Genomic DNA, 21,200 nt, shown 5'->3' on the forward strand with positions numbered 1-21,200 from the left:
TCGAAGCACGAGTTTTTCCACGCAAAACCGTGAAACGCATCGAGATGCATTACGCAGGAAGAGATTTTTCTCTTTGCGATGACGCTTCGGAAATACACCAGTGAGTTCTCGCGTCGAAATATGACGAAAGCAGTCGTACCCGGAGTGTCTAGGGACCCGAGGTCCAGCGCGACGCAACCCAACTTAACTTTTGCGCGAACATATGGTATCGGGTACCACGCTAACTTTATGCTAATCTTCTCTCCTTAGGCTGTATACCGGCACTTCGCACAATGAAAACCTCGCGTCACGGGGAAGCTCGCTCGGTTACTCGTATTTTTCGCTGCTGAGAAGATACGGAATTCTCGTAAAAGTCTCCTATTTTCATTGCCCAATTCTATTGAAATTATTAAAATTTTTTTATTAATTATTAGCTAATGTTATCTTGTTAATTATTAGATAGTATAAAACACACACACACCACACACACACATACACACACACACACACACACACACACACACACACACATCATATAATTTTTATATTTTAATTAGAATTTAATTAATATTTTTCGTCTTACATGTGGAAAGGTTTTCATTTGATTTTTTTATATTTATATAAAGATTATATAATATATCTTAAGCTCTCTGATAGGCAGCTTAGCTTAACTTCAAGATAACGTTTTTATAGGTTGAAATTTTGCCGCGCGCGTCACCCCTATGGAGTTCGTACCACGGCTCATGGGATGGATCATAAAGGGGTGCATACACCTGCGTATCGTAAACGTGGACGTTACGAGATCGTAAGCTCTCGCAGAACCAGTTAACCGGGGAATTAGCGCACTGGCGAACTCGAAATTACGGCGCGTACGCGGCTTTTGACATGGTCGGAAAGGGTGGGCCGCGGCGACCCTTGACAAATGCGACCGCGTTTGTTGCTGAGGGGGCTACGTATAAATTTCGTCGGGTGGCACACGCTTCATTTAAGTGCGTCGGACAGCGGTCAGCATTAAACCCTCTTGAACTTTCAACTTAATTCGAGACATGGGGAGGAAGGATACCGGAGTCTCCATGTTGCGGGTACATACATGATCGAAAAAAAAAAAAGAATAAAAAGTGATATGAATTAAAAGCAAATAAAAAAAAATGTATTTTCTACATTTTATGTAAATAATTTTATTTTTATTATGCATTATTTATCTTGTGTTTAAAGAAATATTTGTAAGAAATCGCTACCAATTTGAAATTGCTTTGCTTTCGAATTCTTTTATTAAAATTGGAAGAAGATGTTTTTTGATAAGTTTTATAACATAATTAAAATAAAAAATTCAGGATGCACAACTGTGGAGTCCTGATATCTGTCAAGAGAGTTGTATTTCCACGTGGTGCATCCTGTAGTGCTAAACCAGTCCACAATTTTTATTTAACTTTAGTTATATTATAAAATTCATAAAGACAAGAAAATTGCGAAAGCAAAGTAATTTGAAATTTCAATATAAAAATGGCGATAACTCGAAAACAATGCATTTCCAAATCTATATGCATATCAATTTTTTTTTTATTTTTCGGTCCTTAATCATTTTCCGAGCGATTGACTTCCATTTTTAAAACATCCTGTTTGCATTTTTTATTAAGATTCATAGTTACATCTTAAAAAATCAGTTGCGTATGAGTGACATCGGCGAGGAAGAGACGTGCCCCAGTAGAGACATCACGTTGAAATTAATTCCTATGAAGCCGATGTCACGAATATACATACATGCGTACGCACATGCACATATACAAGCATCCACAAAATATACATGTATATATATATATATATATATATATATATATATATATATATATATATACACATATACACACGGAGGATAGACAGGGTTGATAGTCTTGCAACGGCGAAGTACAAGGAACAGCCATCTTTCTCAGAAAGAAATTAAAGTTTTCCCTGAGGTATAGTCTTCTCCTCCGTCCCCTTTCATCCCCCATTCGTCTTTCTCGCTCTCCTCTTCTCGTCGCTATCTTAGCCGCCGGAGTCCCGATGTTAGGACCAGGGTAGGTCGAAGGATACTGCCGTAGGGTGGTCGTAGGGTGGCACCGGCTAGCCCATTGCTATTGTTTGTGACGCTCCCCAGGGATAGACCTGCCCTTAACAGTGGCATGTGCCGATGACACCGTACCGGGTGTCCGCAATACCACTTGCCTCTGTCGCCCTCAATGCGTCCGGTTTTGATTATTAAGCGATTCAAAATCGAAATTCCATCGATTTTGAACGATCATCGCGCGTATTTGTCATTCGCGTGAATTCCGACCTGCTCAGCAAGGATTTTATCAATTGGGACGTTTCCTTTTCAAAGGCAATCGCGCGAATACGTTTTGTATTCGTTTTTTAGACGTTTTTCGTTGCTCAACTTGTCGCATGTACATTATGGAGGTAGTCACGAATTATGAAAGCTCATTTCCCATGTGCGGTCATTAAGCCACACCAATGGTCGAAATTAGCTTACGGGTATGAGTGCGCCAACGGTGTCTATTATTTCCGGGCGAATTAGCCGGTTCAAAAGTCGGCGGCAACGCGGCGACTGCAATTCCATTTTCCAACGAGAAGGAACCGCACACTCGCGTTTTATTCCGTCGGCGGTTTCGGCGGTGGCGTCGATGATATCGGGCCGAGACGGCCAATTAAAAACGTATCAGCCATCCGGGCGCTTCGAATTTGACTACCGGCCGCGAATTGAAGCGCCCCGAAAATATGAGTTTCGATTTGTCGTCTCGTGTAGTGAAATAAATTTTAATGATACAAAAATTCGTATCTTGGCAATCCTTGCTAAATCAACCGTAGCACAAATCCTCTCGTTAAATAATTCTTTCTGGTGAATTATATATTTGTTATATTTCTACATTCTATATAATATGATAAAAATTTATATTTACAAACTCTCATTTTATAATATGTCATTCAATTACTGTTATGATATTTTCATATAATTTTGAAAAGAAAGAGAAGAGTTTTATAATAATAATAATATCATAGACTATTTTTTTTTCTATTATACCAACATAATCTTTTTTAAAAAAATAATTTTAGTAAGGGAACTAATATGTAATATATAATAAGACATATGCCGAGTTCACGCGATGATAGAATTAAGCATATCTCGTTAATGAGGCAAATATAAATTATAGGGTCAGCTTACCATAATAATTTGCATTGTCACGTGACGCTTTTGTTCTCCCAATCTAGGGGTCGGCGATGCTTAATTGGGCTGTCATTATGACGCCTTATGGGACACGGGGCTCAATTTAAATTACGTAAAATGATAACGCAACGTTAATGATGAAACGACGACACATGTAATTCGTAAATTATTTTCCATATACATATAGGTTTTTATTTCCTATATAATTTAAAGCATAAAATCGCGAAGCACACTATTAAAAATTATTCTCGAAAAAAATTTATTTTCAAAATATCTGAAATCTGAGTGTCGAGTACAAAATATTATTCAAATAGCGATACACGCTAAACATTAGTACTAATTAGTACTAATCTCTAGTACTTTGCCTTTGATGCTGGCTGTATGAAATATACTCGACACTCTATTCACGAGTTCCTCTTCCTTCACCATTCTTCGGACGAGTTCCAATTCCGGCGGAATGAGAACCGCGATCGTGAGAGCCACTGGCACGATCCCGCGGGACCACTGGGAGCAGTGGGAAGCCTCTGTACCCGTGCTGGGGCTATACCGGGCTACGCCGTGGAGAGGGTGCTCCCCAAGGAGGTAATTACCCTCCCTGCCGCCGCCCGACCACCCACAAGCCATCGCAACTTCAACTCCTGCCGGAGTTACATGCTAATACAAAACCAAAACCGGTTCCCAACAGCTTTGCTCGTCGGCCGTCGAATTCCCAAAATTCATATACATACGCATATACGTGTACGTATATACATGTACATGCACACAATGACGACAGCTGTGCGCGAGCGCGTGAAAAATGATGCTGGACGTCGCGGCGCACAATCGATCCCCGAGTATTTACACGTAATATCTGACCGACGTTACGTTTAATGTATGTCGCACGTGTCGTGTAGAAGTGTGCGGTTGCGTTTTTCTCGCGAATTAAATTATCGCCCCCCGCGAAAAGAATCACGTTGAAAAGCCTGTCGTTCACATTAAGAGAATTTTCATATTCCATCGCGCAGCGCCGGCGGTATGTTGATGATGTATCATGGCGCGCTTTCGCGCAACGGAGATTCGCAAAAAATGCAAAAATGCACACGTTGTTTTTAAACACAAATACAACGGGATTAATTTTACATCTAAGAATAATAAAATAATAAAGCCAGAAATTAGCTTAGCTGCGAATTACGCTGCGCGATTTCACGTTTTCATCCCCTTCCCCTTCCCTATTCCCACCCCTTATCTCGCCCTTAAAAACGAGAATGACAATGATTATTTTCCGCGAAAGGGAAATCCCCATGTATTTTTTTTTCCAATTTCCCGTTTCACATCGCGAGAACGGACCCACCGCGGAGTTTATTTTTTTCAACAAAAAAAAAACTTTTATATACCACCTGAAATTTTTATTTTATATTTCGTGCCGCGTCGGGCCGCGCGTCGTCGCGCGGCGAATTCGTTTTTTAATTGGCAAATTTATTTGCCGCGTCGTGTACACGCGCGCGCCAAACTGAAATACCGCGCGGCAATGATACAAGAATATTACGATTTTACGTCCGCAACACGCGTGTCACTCGATAACATTCTCGCCGCACCGGAATACCGGACGTAATAGTTCGATTTAGGTATCGGATGACGGTGATACCGGAACGATTTTGCGAATGGTTGCGAGAGAGAAAGAGAGAGAGAGAGAGAGAGAGAGAGAGAGAGAGAGAGAGAGAGAGAGAGAGAGAGAGTGCCCTGGAGTGGTTTCCCGTACGCGATCCACGGTGCGAATTAAATATTCGGCGTACAATCTAGGACGCGCCGCAAAAATTCGCGATTGTGTGCCTAGAAGTGAATAAAAAGAAAATGCATGGATAGAGAGAGAAAGAGAGAGAGAGAGAGAGAGAGAGAGAGAGAGAGAGAGAGAGAGAGAGAGAGAGAGGGAGGGAGGGAGGGAGAGAGGGAGAGACGGTCTTTTTTTCTCTTTTCTTTTTCTCTCCTCTCTTTTTTTCTGCTTTGCTCGGTGCATTTCGGTAACAACGACGAACTGATTACCAACGCGGCGTCCCTAGCGTGCAGCCTTGGAACTCCCAAAAGTCATACTCGTAAAAAAAAAAGGACTATTGTGCACCGCGGACTTCCGGGTTATTTATACGAGTTATCTCGTCCCCGAAGCGCCGCGAACCGCGCGCGCCGCTGCGCCGCAATTGCAGCTGCAATGTTCGCACCGTGACTTACGAGCGATGATAATTCCGCAGCAGCTTGAGTGCCGCGGCTTTTCGTTCCGCCGCGGTCTTAACGTTTTATTCCGCGCCGCGGAATTCCTCGGTATCGTCTTATCAGTGAGTTATTCGCGTTGCAGAAGCGGCACGAAGGAGGAATTAACCGAGGATTACGACTCGTGAGTGTCTTTAGGAAAATTTAATTGTTGATTCCAAATGCGACGAAATCACAATTGTGTCTCTTTCTCCCTCTCTCTCCCTCTCTCATCGATGACAAGAGCACAGTTCATGTCGCTGTCCATATCTTCTCATTAACCGTGATTTTCTCACTCGAATAATTAAGTGCGAGAATACGCTCGGTTTGCTCCTACGCTCCGTTTCGATATTATCGACGTCTGATAAAATTTAATCCTCCGACGTGAGAGAAGTACGTGCGGAATGCACGAATATTTCATCATCGACGCGTGCTAATGAAAACGCGCGATAAAAACCGCGCCGGCGAGCCATCACCGTCGCGCGAAGATGCGCGGCGTAATTTTTTTTTTTTTCCGGTGGTATCGACGCCGTAAAGTTCGATTATCGATGCGAGCACACCGGCGCGCTTCGGCCGCCGCGGTTGTTTCCCCGCAAGTTGTGCTTAAAGTCGCGCGCGTATCCCGATGGGAAATTTGAATTTTGGCCGGTCTTCCTGCCGCGTGTTACGTACGCGTTTGTGTGTGCTCGCGCGCGTATACGGGTATACGTTGGTCCAAGGCGGTTCGGTCTCCTATGCGCAGGAATGGGCTGTGGGAGCCAATATCACCGGGGTATGGCTCCCGCGGGAACACCGCGCGCCGCTCTTTTCCACCCTTTCCCGTATTATTCGCGTCCGCGCGCAAGCGGCATCATCTGCGGCGCCGGCATAGGCCGCGCGCGACGTATCTCCAAGCTCGTTTCGCTCGATCGCCCGAAATCCCATGAAATTTCAATGCGGAATCCCTATTAAGGGCCCGGCCTGCGAGAGCGAGTTACGGCGGATCCATGCGGATCTAACGGCGGGGACGAGCGATACACCGGCGAAAATGATGTAGCCGTCCACGAAGACACCTTCGTCATATCCAAATCAAATCTTCGTCATATCAAATCTTAATTCTTAAATGCGTGCGTTTTCCTTCGCCAGAGATTTAGATCCTCTCTCGAGATTCGGACGAGGACGCGCTGCGAACTTTTCCAAACGAAGTATTCGAAGTGTCGCCTTTCTACTGCATTAATTATCTTTGATTTGAACGAATTAAGAAAGTTATTAAGAATATCTGTACTAATCGTGAGACGTTTATTGTTTCAGATTACCTGCAGGATGGTAGATCGACTTCCGTCCAAGGCCCGGATCTAGAAAATCAGAACAGCCTCGACAGCGGTGAGTTACATTTACTTGTTTGTGATGAGTGCCAAATTGATTAAGGCTTGGTTTTCTCGCGGCGCGACATGCGTTATGTGACGTTACGTCACGAGAAACTTTTTGCATGCCATTTCTTGCTTCTGACGTCATAATTTAATTTAATATGGCTGCAGTGAGAAAACTGAGCCTTAAATATTTCATATTTCATATTTTTGCACGGCAAGTAAGATTCCTTGTAATTTGACATTTACCCTGATTGAAACTTGTATCTTAAATTATTTTTTTTCGTTTTAAAACGATTGACTTGCGTTTAGGGTCGTCTAGATCCGATATAAAGACGATACTCGGTGATCCGTAGACCCTAATAGGCGTCCTATCATGCGATAAAAAGGGGTGGCTACCCTTCGCGCTAGAGATTGCTCGTTTTGACTGGCAGGAAATTCGTAGGATAAGGTTCTCAAATGGCGCTATAGATTCGAGACAGAAGGATTTAAGAAGACTTTACAAGAAACTTTGAATTACGGCGTTCGAGCGATGTCTCTGAACAGAGGTGGTTCCCGCTTCGAGGGGATAAGTACAAAGTAGAATTGACCTCAGAGGGGGAAGCATGGCTTTTATGCTCGGAGAACCCCGTGAGTTGCCTCGAAACAACGTCGATGCATTTAGATCGGAAGTGTTTTCAGCGTATCCAATTCTCTTTGCGAATATTTCAAACAGAATTGAAAGCTTCGACACACACACATACACACACACACACACACACACACACACACACACACACACACACACACACACACACACGGCGATGACCCATTTTGCGACGGTTTGCGAATTTAATTTTCTCCCGAATCGTCGAAAGCGATTATTAGACCGCTTTTGTTTACCGTTTTGTTTACCGTTTCCCATTATGAATGCAATTACATAATATTCATATTGTCAATTCAAAACGCAAATGATACGCTAACGCGAAATTCTGGATAAGAGAAATCGGGTTTCCTCGCAGGTTAGTGGCGAATAGATAATGCTCTCAGCTACCTTCTCGGCGCGCGAGTCACGGATACAATGGCGCCTATGCATTCGACATATGCTCTCTGTAATTCGATTACCTTGTAACAGCCAAAGCTTCGGTAAGGGACGGAGGGATTGAGCCGACTTAAGTTGACTAATCTCCCGTCAGCTCCACAGCGTGGATAGACTAGTTCTCGGTAGATAAATCTGGGAACATCACAGACACGCAACGGCAGCGAGCGTCTTTACGCGATTAAAAGCGATCATAATTCCCTTATCGCGCTCGCGCAAAAAGCAAAAATTAAGATACGAACTTCTTCGTCTCGCAGAATGACGTGGAAAATAAATGGAGGCTAACCGCGACGAATTTTGTAATTCTTACCGTTTGCATATACTTTTGTATCGTTGTGTTACTTCGTATATTTGTTATTCTGATCCTTGTCGAGGTTAGATGCATCTTTCGCCAGGTCAGTAATTATCGCGAATCCGTATAATCCGTCTGAGAAAATGCCGCGGAAATGCCAACCATTACTTCGCCGGAAATTCGCGAGACTCTTCAACGTCTCACCCAGCCGCCGAGTTCCCTGATGGCTGCACAATAATTGGGGGATTACCGCTTTCCTAATGGCTAACGGAGTTTCCGCGAATTCGACATACGCTTATATACGCGGTGATTCGATTAGCAGGAGCTAACAGAGGGATCGAGCTTGAGTTTGAGACGAACCGGCGAGGTTGACCGGCCCTGGTCGACGTCGGGGGAGAGGGGGAGGTGGCTGAGGGGGATTGGGGGTAGGTCGGCCAGCTTGGCCGACGGCTAGCCAGCTAGCTAACGCACTCCTGGGAAGACGTAAATGTGTCCCTTTAGTGCCAGCTTCCGTTCTGCGATACGTCCACCAAAAGGGCTTGGCCGTTTCGTACTTCTCTGTCTCTCTCTCTCTCTCTCTCTCTCTCTCTCTCTCTCTCTCTCTCTCTCTCTCTCTCTCTCTCTCTCTCTCTCTCTCTCTCTCTCTCTCTCTCTCTCTCTCTCTCTCTCTCTATCTCTCTCTCTCTCTCTCTCTATCTCTATCTCCTTCTATCTCTGCAGCATCGGGCGCCTTTTAGGATCTATTGACGGACCGGCGCTCATTTTACCGCAGGATTCGTGCGATCGTTCGCTTCTTCGTCGAAGCTGATTGAAGCGTCGCGGCTCTTATCGAAAAACTGTATCCGATAAAATTCGTTGGCTACAAACGTGGTAGTAAAAAGATTCATATACGTTGTTATTCGAGATTTTGAAAGCAGATTAAATTTTTATTCGACTATTCTCAAAATACTTCTAATTCCATATGCATCTTCCAATTATAAATCGATAAGATGAAAACGTCAAATCTCTGATATGATAAGTTCGTGATGTAATATCCTTTTTCTCGCATCGAAGTCTCGCATCGTGTCCGCATCTCTCTTCAACGTTTATTGGCGATAAATAGGCAAATTTTATATAAGTGGCGGATAAATAGTACGCTAATTCGCGAACTACCTCAGACTAACGGCAAATTAGATGTAAACGCTACTTACAGAGTAATTCCCGCAAATTGCTGCTGCCGCGCATTACCTTTTTCCTCTTCACAGCGCCTTATCCTGCATCGGGGGTTTAAATCGGGGGATAAGTTCGCACGGCACACAAAGGGAAATGTATAGCAAGCGCTACTATATGCGGTATGAAAGGACTAGATTTAATGGCTGTTACCAGACGCAGTTCATACGTGTGGCAGTAGTAGTACTTAGAGATGCGCGAGTCGAGCTTGTCGGACGAGCAAACACTTAATTAACCCTTCAAGTTAACTCTCTAGCCTCTTTCTTCTGTCTTCGTGTCTCTCTCGGTGTCTCTCTCTCTCTCTCTCTCTCTCTCTCTCTCTCTCTCTTCCTCGATGCCTCCCATTACATCTGAAATGAAAATAGTACTTTGCCACGGACAGTAGACATCGCTGAGATTCATTGATTGCTGCTTGCAAAAGCTAAATATACTTCAAGAAGAATACAAAGAATAGCACATTTGTCTAATTATGTTATGTGAATGTGAAATATATTAATTTTACATGCTTGCAATATACTTTTAACTTGTTAGTTCGATGTAATTACAAATAAGAAATTTTCTTGTTAGTATAAATAGTAATAAAGTATTAATACATTTATTAATATTTAGTATAATTATAAAAAATTTGTATGTATTATAATCTCGATAAATATATAATCCGCAAAGAAAGAAAGCACGATGAAAAAAAATAACAAAGTCACAAAAAGGATAATGTTACAAAGTTCAAACTTGCGTAGGACCGTCTTGGATTAAAATGAAGTCGTTTCAACCCTTCGCGGCCGCGCTTCTGAGGACTGCTTATCACGGATGGAAGAGAGAGAGAGAGAGAAAGGGGGAGGGGAGGAAGGGAGGGAGGAGAGGGAGCGAGAGAAGAGTCACCCAACATTGGTAAAAGGAGCCGTCGTGGACAAGTTCAAGCTCTCCGTCCCGGCGGACATTCTCGGATTCGCAAAGATCCCAATCTCTTAGGCAGGTCGCATCTCTTTTCGGTTCCAGTCAGTCAGTCACTCGATCTCGCTCATCCCACCCTTCTCCGCTTCCTATACCCACCCCCGTAACCCCCGCCCCCCTGCCACCCTCTGTACCCTAGAGACCCATTGCAACTTTAAGCGCCTCGCATTACGGGCGTTCGACTCGTTTCTCTCGTTTCGGGCTTTGCCCGAGGCTGCTCCCTTCTTTTCTGTATGCTCTTAATTTAGCCATCTACTATCCTCCCGGTCGCCGGGAGGCTTGCCACCCCCGCGAGCCCCTGAATTCATTTCAGATGTTTATCTTCTGGGAGAGAATCGGCTCGAAAACGGATTAATCTCGGACGATCGCGCGAGTTGCGTTTGTTGAGATCGAGTATCGTCTTAAACCACCTTTATCTTTGAACGAGATCAGATTATTCCGAATGAAAAATCTTTTAGGAAATTTTTTTTTTTTTGGATTTCGCATAGGCAAATGATTAGCGAAGAAAATTTTTTCCATCATAAGTTTCTTCTAATAGAAGAGAGAAGAAATTAATATAATTAACTCAGTTCGTATTAGTTAATAAATAGGAAATGAATAGAATAAGAAATTAATATATTTTATAATATATATAAAAATAGAATGTAATATAGAATATAATATATAAAAATAAGAAAAAGGTCCCGGACACGCGCAACGATGTGTCGATAGAAAACACGATTAAAATGTGTATGTAGTTTATTAATGACAATTCCATGATATCTTTATAATGTGTATAATCAACGTTACTCAAATTAAGCTGGGTATTATTTTAATAACAGCAGTCGAACAAATAATTGCGATTTTACTTGTTTCGTTAGCCGATCAATTATTGAAAGTCCGAAATGAGATAAATAATTAATAATTCACGAGTAAATGAATTACACAACGAATCGATTAACTGGGACTGCATACTTTAAATTGCAATTAGTCAATCGTAATTAATTCGTAATCAGTCAATGGAGCCCTTTTCAATCATGCGGGATTTTGGAGCGATAGGACTCGTAACGCAAATGAATATCATAATTTCTCTTGCGTTTTCACATTGATCGCACCGAGATTGAGTGCCTCCGTCGAGTCGCCAACAGCAACCTCGGGTTCGTAACAATCTCGGTTGACACGTTGAAAATTTAACTCGCGTCCGTCTTTGGACCCCCAAGGAAAGCTCCGAGATTCATCATTCATTATTCGGCAGGAGTATACCCTATCTTCGGTCCGGCAGCCTTAAGAAACAGGAATAAGCGATAAGAAGTTCGCTGAAACTGCAATTTCATCATTCTGGTACAATTAACGATTAATCACGAGTAATCACGAGATCTCAACTAAGTTATATTTGAATTTTTATAATTTTAACGAACTTAATAGACCAGCATTACGCAAAAATCAAAAATCGAAATGGCTTTGTCTTTTCCGATCAAAGTTTAAGTCGAAGCTCTCTTACTTTTCTTTCGAAATTTCAAGAATAAATATCTCTCGACAATTACATCTATCTTTTCGAGTCAAGATTTTGCCAAGATAAGATTCGCCCGAGATTAATTAAATTATATAATAGAATTATTGAACGCGAAGATTTGGCATTGTCATTGACGCTCTAAGTTCCGACTCTCCGCCATTTGAAAATAGTCGCGCACGAAAAACGTATGCAAAGTGACAATCGAAGCGAAGTCGACGAATCGCGGCGCGCACCTTGCCGAAACCGCGGTACAGCCCCCGCTAATTGACAGCGTCGCGGGATGGAAATTGTGTCAGTCGCGCGGGCGCGAACGGAATACAATATCGATCGCGCGCGCGGCGATGATCGCGCCGGTTAATTTTGTCTGCTCGCCCGGAGACGAGATTCGCCGCCTGTCCGGCCCGGGTGTGATGCCCGGTGGTCGGTGCGACGGTTAGATAATTAGCACGGACGGACGTGGACACGGACGGGCACTTTAAATGTCCGCCTCCAGCGGGCAACGCCGCGTCGGCTTAACTCGCTTATTATTTAATAAACTTCGGAAGTTTCACACGCGCGCGCGCGCGCGCGCGCATATTCAACCGCGTCGGCGATCGGCCGAATCTGAAATGCGAGACCCGGGTCGTCGCCCCCGACGACACGTTTCACATTTGACCGTTTTATTTGAAAAACTTTGCGGACTCGTTCTTCTCATTCACTACCCGGACTGATCCATCTGGCATCGGCTTTTTACTTATGCAGAGAAAAATTTGTATTTTGTGCGAATTGTTCTTCCTGCGCGATTATAAATACTGCGGGCATCCGCTGTTCGGAATCAATCTTAATTGTTAAATGTTTGAATTGAACAATGGGAGAAATGTCACATTTATTTAAAAAAAAAAATAATTTTTTTTAGAAGGAATAAGGAGGGGATAAGTGTTTCAGGAAATTAAATGTTATTGATTTAAAAATATTTTGGTATTTATTCCCATGTGTTTTCCATACGTCTACATACGTATTTTACATAATGTAATTTTAAATATTGTGTTTTCTTGTGTGTTTTTTCATATACTAATCTGTTGTTATGTTTCTAATTTATAAAGAAATTAATAGTTATCCTCAGATTCTCTCTTTTGACTGACTCTTATCGACTGACGGTAGAATCGATTTCTCTTTCCAGTGTAAGACATCACCGCTGTAGCGGTACTTGTCCGAACAGCGGTGCTTCTCTTAAAAGAGAAACTTTATCATCTCTTGTAATAATTAATTGATAACAAATTATTTCTACGTTTTTAATAAAATCTTCGTATTATTTTTATGTGATAATTTTACTTACACGATTATTTTCGCTATAACTTTACACAAATTATTACTATCGATCTAAAAAATTATCTTAAGTGACAAAATAATTTTAATTTAAATTGTGAATATTTTTTATTAAATCCTTCGCTCATCCTTCAATGTTTGAAGAAAAAAAGAGCCATTAAAAACACTCATTGCACCTCTTAGAGAGTTAACATTAGTACTTCACGCCCTTTTCCTTCCGTTCAGACCTTCGGTCTTTCATAGCTTCCGCGCTCGGCGCTAATAAAATAATAAATACACGTCATTTCAAGCGAGACGAAGAGAAGAGGGAAGCGTCAGGAGGATTCGGGGGGAGGGGGCGGAAAAAGGCGACGCGCATTTTGCACCTGCAAGGTGACGGACCGACGCCCTCTTCTTCTTTTCCTTCTTCTTCTTTTTCTTCTTCTTCTTCTTCTTCTTCTACTACCACTACTTCCTCTTCCTCTTTTGCGTCTCGTTTTCTTTCTCATCCCCACCAAGGTCTGCCTTTTACACCCCCTTACAATGCCTCGGCGTGCATTACATACAACTCGGTTATTTCTCCAGGGAGTTTTCTCACGTGAATGCCGCGAGAGCACGCACATTTGCGCGCACGTCGACACCAAGTTCGCGCGTGTATGCGACCGCGTTCACGCACACCGATCCATCCCGGGATCTCGGTGGACCACGGGGGAAGAGGGGCGGGAGAGGGAGGGATCTCGCAGGAATCCCGCGCAGAAATTTCGTTCGCCACCGCGGGATTAGCTTTTGGGAATTATTAATTTTCGAGGGGAGCCGCGACGTGGTTCTTGTCAGAAATGCGCGATAAAAAAAGATTAAAGGGATAATACGAGCACATCGAAGGGCGCGAATTATCTCGTATCATTACAGGTTCACGTCAGTGCTCAAAACGATCTCGTTAATGTAAATCATGAGTGGATGCTGAGCTCAGGAATCAATCAGTTGCGATCAGTTGTGACAAATATGACAAATATATAATCTGCATCGATCGGTCAAACGAAACCAAGATGAAATTATTATATATTTTTTTTAGGATAAATAGATATATAGATATAAAGATTAGAGAAGTACATTTTTATCACGGTTTTATCATTTTTGCAATCAAAATTAGTTTCCTCTTTGTTTCTCTCTAAAAAAAAAAAGAACGTCTGAAGGCTTCTTGAAAATCTTTAATTGTATCACACCGTTTCCCCTCTCAACGCCTCATACATATTTTCAGGGACCCTGTTTAATCTAAATTCCATTATTCTTCCACACCGATGTATCGATATTCCTCATTCGAATCTCGCAGCGGCGGCATCCCCCGGTGTGCTACGTTGTCCGTGTTATCGGGGATGTGTTGGTAGCGACGGTTTCTTACGTAGGAAACGGGGATGACAGGGTGGCAAGTGGTGGTTGCAGAAGCGATGTGGTGGTTCCTCCATCCCCTCCTTTCTTTGCTCTCTCTCTCTCTCTCTCTCTCTCTCTCCCTCACGCGCCTATACAAACGTACACACATACACACGGCACCCACGGGAATTTAGGCGAAAACTTTCGCCGGTCTGCCCGAAGGCGGCGGAATTCTTACGACGGTGGAAAAGTTTGAGCCAGGCAGCTCAGCGACGTACTTTACCGCTCGGCGATTCCGCGTTATCGCCCGGCTTCGACGACGCTTATCGTTCCGTTGTTTCGCCGAGAGAATGCTAGAAACCAGACGCGTCGTGCAAGTACGATGATGCAGTTTGCTTGTCCGCCTTAATTCCGAATCGGTAATGTGAAGTATAATGCAATGGAGTGCGACCTTTTCTTCATTGCGGCTTCGCTAAACTCGGAATCGACAGTAATGATCTTTGATCTGTAACAACAGAACTTCCTTTCCTTTCACTCTCTCGATCGAAATGTTCTAAATCTTAAATCTTACATTCAAGTGGGGCTAATTCAATTAAATTGAAGTTGATATTTCTGCAAATAAAAAAAATATATCAAAGTGACATAAAATTATAATTATATTATTATTATTATTATTTCTAATATTATTATTATTATTATCTTTTATATAATTAGAATTATTTCTAATTACATTGAATATAAAACTCTTTAAAATTGACGAACTCTCTAGAGAAACTACTATATTATTCCATTTTTTTTATCTTACACAATCGAAGCTCCAAGTACCATTTAATTCTTATATATCTGATCTGATTTATGCTTTCGTGCTGATAAGCGGATGTCGCATAGCGCACGCGTCGAAAGCAAGCGGGGAGGAACATTTCGCTCATCGCAGCTCAACGCATCGCAGCTCGAATTGGAAAGCGGCACGGAGGCCTAATGAACGGCGGCGTTTCGGAATCGCATGCCGGGCTGCCGTGCGTGGCAGGACAACGGGCACAGCGCCGTTAAATTAATCCGAGCGAGGCTGAGTGCCCGGTAATCATCATTACCCTAACCCGGGCACCCGGATTATTATGTTTTCCGCTCGCGCTCCGGCCTCCGTTTTCGACGACGTTTGCGTCCGCCGAAAACACTCGTTACGTTTCCGACATTTCCACGGACGACGCGTGTAGGAATAATAGTTTATATCGTTATGTCGCATAATACACTCCGTGAAATCTCTTTAATTAAATGTATCAGAAGGGATGTCGCTTCCTAAATCGTTTAGTGTAACGATTTAAACGGAAGATTCCACCGTGGTTGCAAGATCGAGAACGTAACCGGTTCCACGACAGAATGCAGATATTTTCCGAGCAACTTTACGCGTGAAATCGCGTCGCTATCTTCTAGGTCTAACTTTCACGACGATCAATTTGGATATTGTTTCACCTTTAAAATTGCATAAAATTGTGCAGCACAAAGTGCTGCGAGCGAGAAATTATATGATAATTACATTAATATATACTAGAAACATTTCGTTGCAATCATAGAGATTTGTTTAGTTTTAAAGATTCCTTAAAAAAGGCAAGAAAATAAAATTTATATTGGTCAAAAATTATTACAAAAATAAACTTGCATAATCGTAGGCTACCACCGACAGTCTCGCCGGTGCGCGCATATCGCGGAAAGCAAAATACAAAACGGATTTAAGGACGGATGGACAGACGGACGTACGGACGTACCGCGCATAGGAATGTCCTGTGCGATAAAATCTGCCGACCTGCACCTCCGACTCCTTGGCAGAAAAAGGACGCCGACCGCATCGCGTTCCTCCTGCAGCTCCTCCGGGCAGCCGGACGCTCCTTCACGTATTGAAACAAATAAATACGCGGGAACGATTGCTCTCGATCGCGCGCCGATGGATCGTAGATTAATGCGAGCGATAAAGAGTTAAATCGGAACACTTAGTTCCGGCGCGGTAGCGCCGGTTATAATTAAACGCGCATGTCGCTCGATGTCCTCGCAGGATGACCGTGCTGGACAACACGATTTATATATGTATATATATGTATATATATATATATTTTTTTTTTCTTTTATATTTATCAGAAGATGACAGATTGTAATAAGGAGTCTTAAAACTTTTCGTTATGGTTTAAGGAATTGATGCCCGCATGTTTATTCAATATGTGTATCGTTATCGAATGCACTAATAAAATGTTTGTCTTTATGATTGATAGATGTAAAGAGGATTTAATTTTTTTGCTTTCAACAGTATTAGTAACATTTATATAAGACAGAGCATTTGAAATTGAAATTGTAAATTGCAATTTGTGATTTATTATATATTTCAAAAGTGGAGGTTAATCGCTCGGGAAGTGATTGAGGATCCAAAAACAAGGAGAAAAATTGATATGAATTTTGAGTTATCGTCATTTTTATGTTGAAATTTCAAATTGTTTTGCTTTCAAATTTTTCAAAATCTGTCAAAATTGAAAGAAAAGATAATCTTTATGAGTTTTATAACATAATTAAAGTTAAATAAAAGTTAAACAAAAAAATGGTGACAATTCATTGGAAAACAATACACATTTGTTCAATCTTCTTCTTTGTTTTTGGATTTCCATTTCTTTCTCAAATAATTGACCTCGTCCTACGAAACACCCTGTATATAAATGTAGATCTGTGAAACGAAAGACAGATATCAGAGAATCGAAATATGAGATTGATTCTACAGAAATGGTCATCTCGATGGACCCCTGCTGACAGCGATACGGACGTAGACATGCGTTATATCTCGCATGCGTGCACGAAGACATGCGTCCACGCGCCCGCACTTTGTACACCGTCTAACGAGCAATCTGTCACGATCAATCCCTCTGTCGATCGGTACTTCCCATCACATGAGACACAGGTTTGATGATATCAAAAGGGTATCGTGCAAATTTTGCCAAAACTGAATCAAAGTAAAAAAAAAATTAATAAGCGTTAGTAAGTTACAGTTAGAAGATATGTAATTAGAAGTTAGAATTTGAAAAAAAGTTAAAATTGAACGTGAAAAATCTATATCTCCAAAAGTATCGACATAAAATTTCCAATAACACGGAGGTAATTTGTTCGTATCAAATTGCACAGGATTATGAGTAGGATACTTATTTAGGATTAGATTCGATCGAAACAATTAGGCACCTTCGCGTATATCTAAGATTGCCAAGTGGCTACGGATATCTCATAGAGACAGAGATTTAACGACGACGAGTGCGCGGAATGCACGTCGGTCAGTCTCGTGGCGAGGATTTCAAATGAAAATTCCACGGAGTTAATGCGCTCGGCGCAGCGGCGTTTAGGGGCTTAGACCGTATAGGTGCAATATAACTTTCAAGTACTCCGCATAGCATTAGGCATATTCTTTTACTATTCTCGCGAAACCAACCGCAAATCTCGCCTCGACGACGATCCTCTCTCTCTCTCTCTCTCTCTCTCTCTCTCTCTCTCTCTCTCTCTCTCTCTCTCTCTCTCTTCCTCCTCCGCTGGAGGAGAATTGCAAAGCGCGCAAAGACAACGTCCCCCTTTCTCATCGTTTCTCCCGCCTTGGACCAGCCAACTTGCATTTCCCCGCCATTACACCGCCGTATTATTTTTCCGCCGGCTGTTTATCCGTTTTTCCCGCAAACTAAACTCGCAATCAGATCTTTTTCTCATTTAACGTCGATAACGTTCACGCACTTGATAACGCTTGAACGGAATATCTAAGAGCACACGAACGTATACTGAAGTCTTAATTTAATTTTCTATCTTACCCTAAAACGAGCGTCATCCACATTTAAAGACCGCGATGCTACATAAATAATACAACCTTCCTCAGGAAAGTTCTGCAAGAAGTCGCGAGAACTCCAACTCGTAATCGCATTTTTCCGCCGATCTTTTACATCTGGGATGACAATTCTCATTCAACAAGAACGTGAAAATTTTCAAGGCACATGAGTGCTAATTAGGACAAAGAGTGTATAAGACTTTGCACATTCCATGTTAAAAGTGCATTATGAGAAACTTAAGTAAAAGAAATTCACATCTCTTAGATCTTAATTCGTCGTGCGATTATATACTTTTAAAATCATAAAAATAAAATCTCCAAAAAGACACGATGGGGGGAAGAGGACTAATTTTTCGGGACGCTTCTACGCCTATGGGCGCATATCCAAATGGTTGCGGTTTCGAGGCCCTGAGAAGGAGGGCTCGAGATGGTTGGCGCCCATCCGATCGCCCGAGGACGGTAGAATGTCATGTGTAAAGCACGCCACGTGAGCTACTGTGGGAGCTGGCCGCGTCGCGGGGTATAAATAAAGCCGTGTCCAATTAGTATTTGGGCGGTGGGTCGGCCCCGATAGAATCTACCACGTTCATCGCGTGTTCGATGATCCCAACGGCCGACGTCCGATCGCTATGCGATCTCTCCGTGGAGATCTATTAGCCACGGTGACTCCTCGCATTCTCCTGCCCGCACCTCGAGAATCTCTCCCGACTTCACGTTCGTGTACTCGCGCCAAACAATATTTTTTTCCATCTCGTATTCTTTACCCCGAATCTCACGCGTCTTGTATCTCGAATCGAACGTGATGAAAATGTGATTTCAAAGACAAAACTTTCCATTTCGCGAGTCATTGATTCATTGTAAAATTTCCTCTCTTCTTTTCTTATGCGTTAATTTCGTTGATTTGTAGTCGCGAGTGCTTACGTCCTTATCCGCGTTCAAATGCGCGATGCATCTCGAGTGTGAGTCTCGTCTCGTCTCGTCTCGTCTTGTCTCGTCTCACGGCGTACCGCGCGCCGTTTAATTGTCGGGTCTTGAGTAATTGCGGTTTCAGGGCAGTTGAGACAAGGATCGAAGCAATTTGCCCTTTCGGTCGAGGGAGGGCACGGGACGGGAGGGCCTGAAAAAGGAAGACGAGACGCGCCTCGTCGAGGATGCGCAGCAACCGGCGCATCCTCCATCCGGGGATGCGCGTGCATCCTCCTCCTCGCGATGCACCACGCGCATGCAATACCGGCGTTATGCGCGCTCGCCCACGTGTCGACCGCAGAGAAACGCTTATGGTTAATTGAATTCACGTTACCCGACGAGAAAACTTTGGCGGAACGACGCGGCTGCCGCGAAACCGGCAGTAAAGCAGTCTCGGAACGTATACGCGGCCGGATGCGCGTAGACCGGATTGCCTGCCGCCGCGGCGATTCGCGACGCTAGCGTCGATTTGCATAAACGCCAAACTTGTAGTCTCACGCGAGCGCGAACTGAGGGGAGGGGGGGGGGAGTGAAACCTGGCGACTAATTTGCGTTATTTCCTCATAGCAGTCGATGATTTTGTAAAATTATAAATTTCATCAAGCACATACAGAACATCTCAGAAGTGGGGGTCAATCGCTCGGGAGGTAATTGGGAATCGAAAAACAAGAAAGAAAGAAAGTTGATACGAACGTAAATCCGGAAATGCATTGCTTTCGAGTTATCGCCATTTTTGTGTTGAAATTTCGAATTGCTTTGCTTTCGAATTTTTTTGTCAAAATTGAAAAAAGAGATTTGATTTTTATGAGTTACGAGCTGGCTTTAGCGCTACACACCGTCACATGGAGATACAGTCCGCTTAGTATCTTTTTGCGAGAGATTAAGACTCCACAGTTGTGCATTCTAATGTTAAAGTAGCGCGCATTTTTATTTGACTTTAATTAAATTTATTATAAAACTCATTAAAGGCCATCTCTCCTTTCAATTTTGGCAAAAAAATTCAAAGGCAAAAAATTTTAAATTTCAACATAAAAATAGTTCGAAAATAATTCGAAAACAATGCATTTTCGGATCTATCGTTCATATTTCAAATTTCTTTCTCATTTTTGGATCTCCATTCGTCTTCCGAGTGATCTCAACTCAAACGAAACTCTGTTTAATGCATCGTAATAGACATACGCAATCTTTTCATTCTTAATCAACTCTCCCAGCGAGTTGATTACCGATATCATTGAATATTTACAACTTATTGCAATATGTGACAAGAGAATTCCGTTGAAATTTCCGTTATTAATCTCCTCGCATCGACTACGTGAAACAAGAAAATCAGCCCGCAAAATAACAAAACCCGCATGCTCGGGCTACAAGCTCCTGGGTGATGCTGCACCCTGCCAGCCTCCCGGTATCCCGACGTCGCGACGTCATTAATATTTTCTGATCGTTCACCCTGCCCGCTCGTAATTGTCCGCTCCGGAGCATGTCTCGCGTCCCGCGTGTGGCGTTTCATTCCTGTCAGCCGGCCGATCGTTTTCCGCCCTCGTTGCGACGCGAAACGCGGAAAGGAGGCGCCCACCGAGAAAGAAATTCTGCGTGTGCATTAGCGCGCGCGGATCGTCCTATAATTATCCGCTCGTAAAACAGTAACGGACAACTTGTAACGGAGGGAAGAGGAAGCGCGCGTTATTAAAACTTCGCCTCGTATGCATACTCTGTACCTTTCTTCCTCCATCTCCCTCTCCTTCCTCCTCCTCTTTCTCCCCCTTCCCCCCTCCTCTTACTTGATGTTTCTTCTTGAGGGCGGCAACGAGTCCGATATAAGAGACCGCGACGACTTGCGAAACACGCGAAGATGAGCGAGCACGAGATAATCTCGGCACTCGGTTGAAACTCGTGAGAGAACGGGGTGCAATAATGTGATCCGCAAGAAGAAGAAGAGGAGGAGGAGGAAGAGATTCATTAATCAAAAATATAATATTCG

The 21,200-nt window shown here is 42.9% G+C and overlaps 1 protein-coding gene across 4 annotated transcripts in view; it reads left to right on the plus strand.

Annotated features, from left to right (window-relative positions):
* L (zinc finger protein Lobe) overlaps positions 1-21,200 on the plus strand; it is a 75,650-nt gene that overhangs the window by 17,547 nt on the left and 36,903 nt on the right. For all 4 annotated transcript variants that reach the window (XM_025218076.2, XM_089079110.1, XM_089079111.1 and 1 more), the window contains one exon: positions 6,692-6,763. In XM_025218076.2, coding sequence (XP_025073861.2) covers positions 6,692-6,763 — 72 coding nt within the window. The remainder of the gene's footprint in view (positions 1-6,691; positions 6,764-21,200) is intronic.

Source organism: Pogonomyrmex barbatus, unplaced genomic scaffold (genome assembly GCF_055798465.1).
Source record: "Pogonomyrmex barbatus isolate J1 unplaced genomic scaffold, ASM5579846v1 scaffold3, whole genome shotgun sequence".
Taxonomy (NCBI): domain Eukaryota; kingdom Metazoa; phylum Arthropoda; class Insecta; order Hymenoptera; family Formicidae; genus Pogonomyrmex; species Pogonomyrmex barbatus.